The sequence below is a fragment of the Macrobrachium nipponense genome, chromosome 31 (genome assembly GCF_015104395.2).
Source record: "Macrobrachium nipponense isolate FS-2020 chromosome 31, ASM1510439v2, whole genome shotgun sequence".
NCBI classification, from domain to species: domain Eukaryota; kingdom Metazoa; phylum Arthropoda; class Malacostraca; order Decapoda; family Palaemonidae; genus Macrobrachium; species Macrobrachium nipponense.
The window spans coordinates 60,079,627-60,082,918 of record NC_061093.1 but is presented as its reverse complement, the minus strand read 5'-3'; the positions used below and the strand labels follow the sequence as shown (position 1 = coordinate 60,082,918).

At 36.7% G+C, this 3,292-nt stretch overlaps 1 protein-coding gene across 1 annotated transcript; it reads right to left on the bottom strand.

The window, feature by feature from the left end:
* Positions 1–1,714: 1,714 nt before the first annotated feature.
* LOC135206565 (pupal cuticle protein 20-like) lies at positions 1,715–2,713 on the bottom strand. Its single transcript, XM_064237909.1, has 3 exons — positions 2,589–2,713; positions 2,175–2,419; positions 1,715–2,045 (listed from the first exon to the last, which is right to left on the bottom strand). The coding sequence occupies exons 1-3, from the start codon at positions 2,595–2,597 to the stop codon at positions 2,012–2,014; spliced, it is 288 nt and encodes a 95-aa protein (XP_064093979.1). The 5' UTR covers positions 2,598–2,713; the 3' UTR covers positions 1,715–2,011.
* Between the last annotated feature and the right edge of the window lie 579 nt (positions 2,714–3,292).

Genomic DNA, 3,292 nt, shown 5'->3' with positions numbered 1-3,292 from the left:
GAGAGGTTAATTTACATTCTTCTCCATTCAGTTTAGAATTATTTAATAGTTGGAACAAGAGCATTTAATCTAGATAAATTCACTGAAATATCGCCAGCTATTGTCCTACAATGTATCACAGTTGCTTTTCCAAACATCCAAACTACTTTATGATTTAAGAAAAAATGGTTTCAACGTATTCGTGTAAGGTTTCAGTAAGAAGGATATATATATATATATATATATATATATATATATATATATATATATATATATATATATATAATTATATATATGTTACCTGTCCGCTGACCACCTATTACCAGCAAGGTATTTAACATTTTGGTATGCGTTAAACCAGAGTGTTAAGGCGAACTAGTTACACTCAATCTCTCCCCCCCCCACTCTCTCTCTCTCTCTCTAGGCACTGGCATAGCCTTCTCTCTCTCTCTCTCTCTCTCTCTCTCTCTCTCTCTCTCTCTCTCGCGGCTCATTCTATCAGTCATTAAATTAGAGTCGTAGTCACAAAAAATATAATATTTATTCAAAGTAAAGTACTAGTTGAATAACTCAAATTCTTACAGGATCAACAATGGAAAGATAATAATTCAAGTCTCACAGACAAACCCCTCAGATAACCCCCCAGTATTTAAATGTCTCAATCAGTAATTAGTCACACCAATTATCTCTTCTCCAAAATACAGTCCCCTCACTAAGACACTCGGTCCCTAGCACACTCTGTCCCCTCACTAGAACCGCCTGTTTAAAAGACAGGAGAACACACTAGTGAGCACACACACAATTGTAAAGACAAAGTCAAAAAATGGAACATTTTTACAAGATATAAACAAGCCATCCCTTTGGCTAAAGTATGATAACACTTACCCATTACAGCCTGGAAAATCACACATCTGTTCAAGGAAACTCTTTGGCACATGCCATCGTGGCTCTGCCTTTCTTGCACAGAACTCTCCGTAAGTCTCCCATAGGATTTGGCTAAAGATGCCATTATGAACGGAAGAGGCGCCACGTGACACGAACTCACACTCTTTTGCCAACACCCCAAATTAACTGGTCATAGCCAGGTTTCAAAGGCACCTTGAACAAGCCCTCATGAACTCACATAACTACAGAACGAACGTTGACCCGCTTAAACAAACATCTTCGTATCACACCATCCCAGAAATGATTTATCAGCTTTCTCAGGTCATCGCTTCGGACTCTGTCTCTATGGGAAGTTAAAAGCAATGAATCTGCGCATTCTAAAAAAGTCACAGCACATCACAATGGCATATTAAATATACTATTAGTTATAGCCCTCTTTCATCTAACATAGATATATATATATATATATATATATATATATATATATATATATATATATATATATATACGAATAGAATTGCACATATTTTCTTCGCATCTAATCGAATATGCTTTAAAATAACAAAGTTCATAACATCTAGACCAATTTTCTGTGAATACAACTACTTTTGAAAAGTGTCATACATTTTTACCGACATTATTGTACCCAGTGGTCAGGTGATAAATTTAAATTTCCCAAAAAATTTTAATTTTTTATATAATTCGCTTATTCTTTTCTATTCCTCGATTGGCTGCATTATCATTAAGATTACCTAAAGGTTATTAAATGCTTTAACCCCGGCGTATTGTCAAGGAACACGACGTTTATGATGACTCTTAATTTTGAACCGAAGAGTAAAGAAACTGAGGCTTTCGTTCTTTGAATCTTCATTTAATAATAGAGGAAATAAATATTTTACTACATCGTTAACGGAGTCTTGAATGAATATTCAGTCGTAAAGATTAGGAAGGTCTCTGGTAGGAGGTGGAGGGAGCTCGAACAGAGCCGCTCCTCTCGAAGGATCCTTCCCGACCACGACGGGCGTCCTCCTCAGCAGCGAAGGCGATCTGGTCCAGCACGAACTGGGGAATTGGGTGGGGGAATTCGGAGCCACTGGAAGCAGGTCGGAATTGTGGGGCTGGAAACCGTTCTCATTGGCGACGTATTTCACCACACGTCAGTGCCGTCAGGAGCAGTGTATCTGGAAAAGTGACGGAAAATTCAGTCCACTTCACTTACTCTGTGAATTCAATGTATACAATATACATATTCAAACTCATATAAAAGTAGACATAGTCAACGAACACCAAAATTTCATTGAGGATACTCAGAATATTCTCCGGCGCTGACAATGGTACCTTCGGGGCCATCAGGAGAACCTGATTCGGATGCTCGGATCCCGTTTTCTGCCTCGACGTCGAAGTTGTACCTCCCGTCGTCTTCGTGGACTCTTTCGTCCCTCAAAATGGCCACATCCTCGAAGGAGTCGTCCCTCACAGAGGAACGAGGGGCAGGGGCTCCGTAGCCTTGCTGAGGGACGGCAACGGCCAGGGTAACGAGGGCAGCGAGGATGACCTACGAAGATGAAGTTTAGGAAATCATTTTCGAAGATGTGGTACGAATTATTTTTCACTTTTACTCAAAAAGCTCATTTGGAAAAATCACACTCATCAAAGAGGATGAAGCGATTTGGAATTGTAATAACATAATGCCAACTGTAAACTTAATAGCTAGGATACTTTACGAACTTCATTCTGATCTAGCTGTTGATCACTAACTAATGTGAACCACTCTGCAACCTTAATATATAGTCAAGCCATGTCAGATCACGTGACCAATTCTCCTTGACACCTCCACTGGCAAGCAACAGTTCCCCTTGTAGTCCGTGTACTTCTTTCGAGCAGGTTCTCTCTCTCTCTCTCTCTCTCTCTCTCTCTCTCTCTCTCTCTCTCTCTCTCTCTCTCTCAGTTTCCTTCATAATATAAAACTCTTTCTTAGTTTCATTCTGGTAAGAATAACCGTAATCCCGGTTATGACTGAAACAAAGTAAATGTTACATCTTCACTCTCTGAGGGTATGATTAAAAGTGAAGCTTTCATATCCCTTTTTATAACTTGATATTATATTTACCCTTTTATCTGTGGAGCACGCTACATGAAATGGGAAACAGAAGTAATATTAAGAAAAAGTAAAGCTCAAGACTTTTTATATTGAAATAACAAAAATAAATTACCCTTTTCATTCCGTCTACTCAGAGAATATCGGGTATATATATATATATATATATATATATATATATATATATATAATATATATATATATATATATATAATATATATATATATATATATATATATAATAATATATATAATATATATATATATATATATGTATATATTATATATGTAAATATATATATATAATAATATATATATATATTTATATATA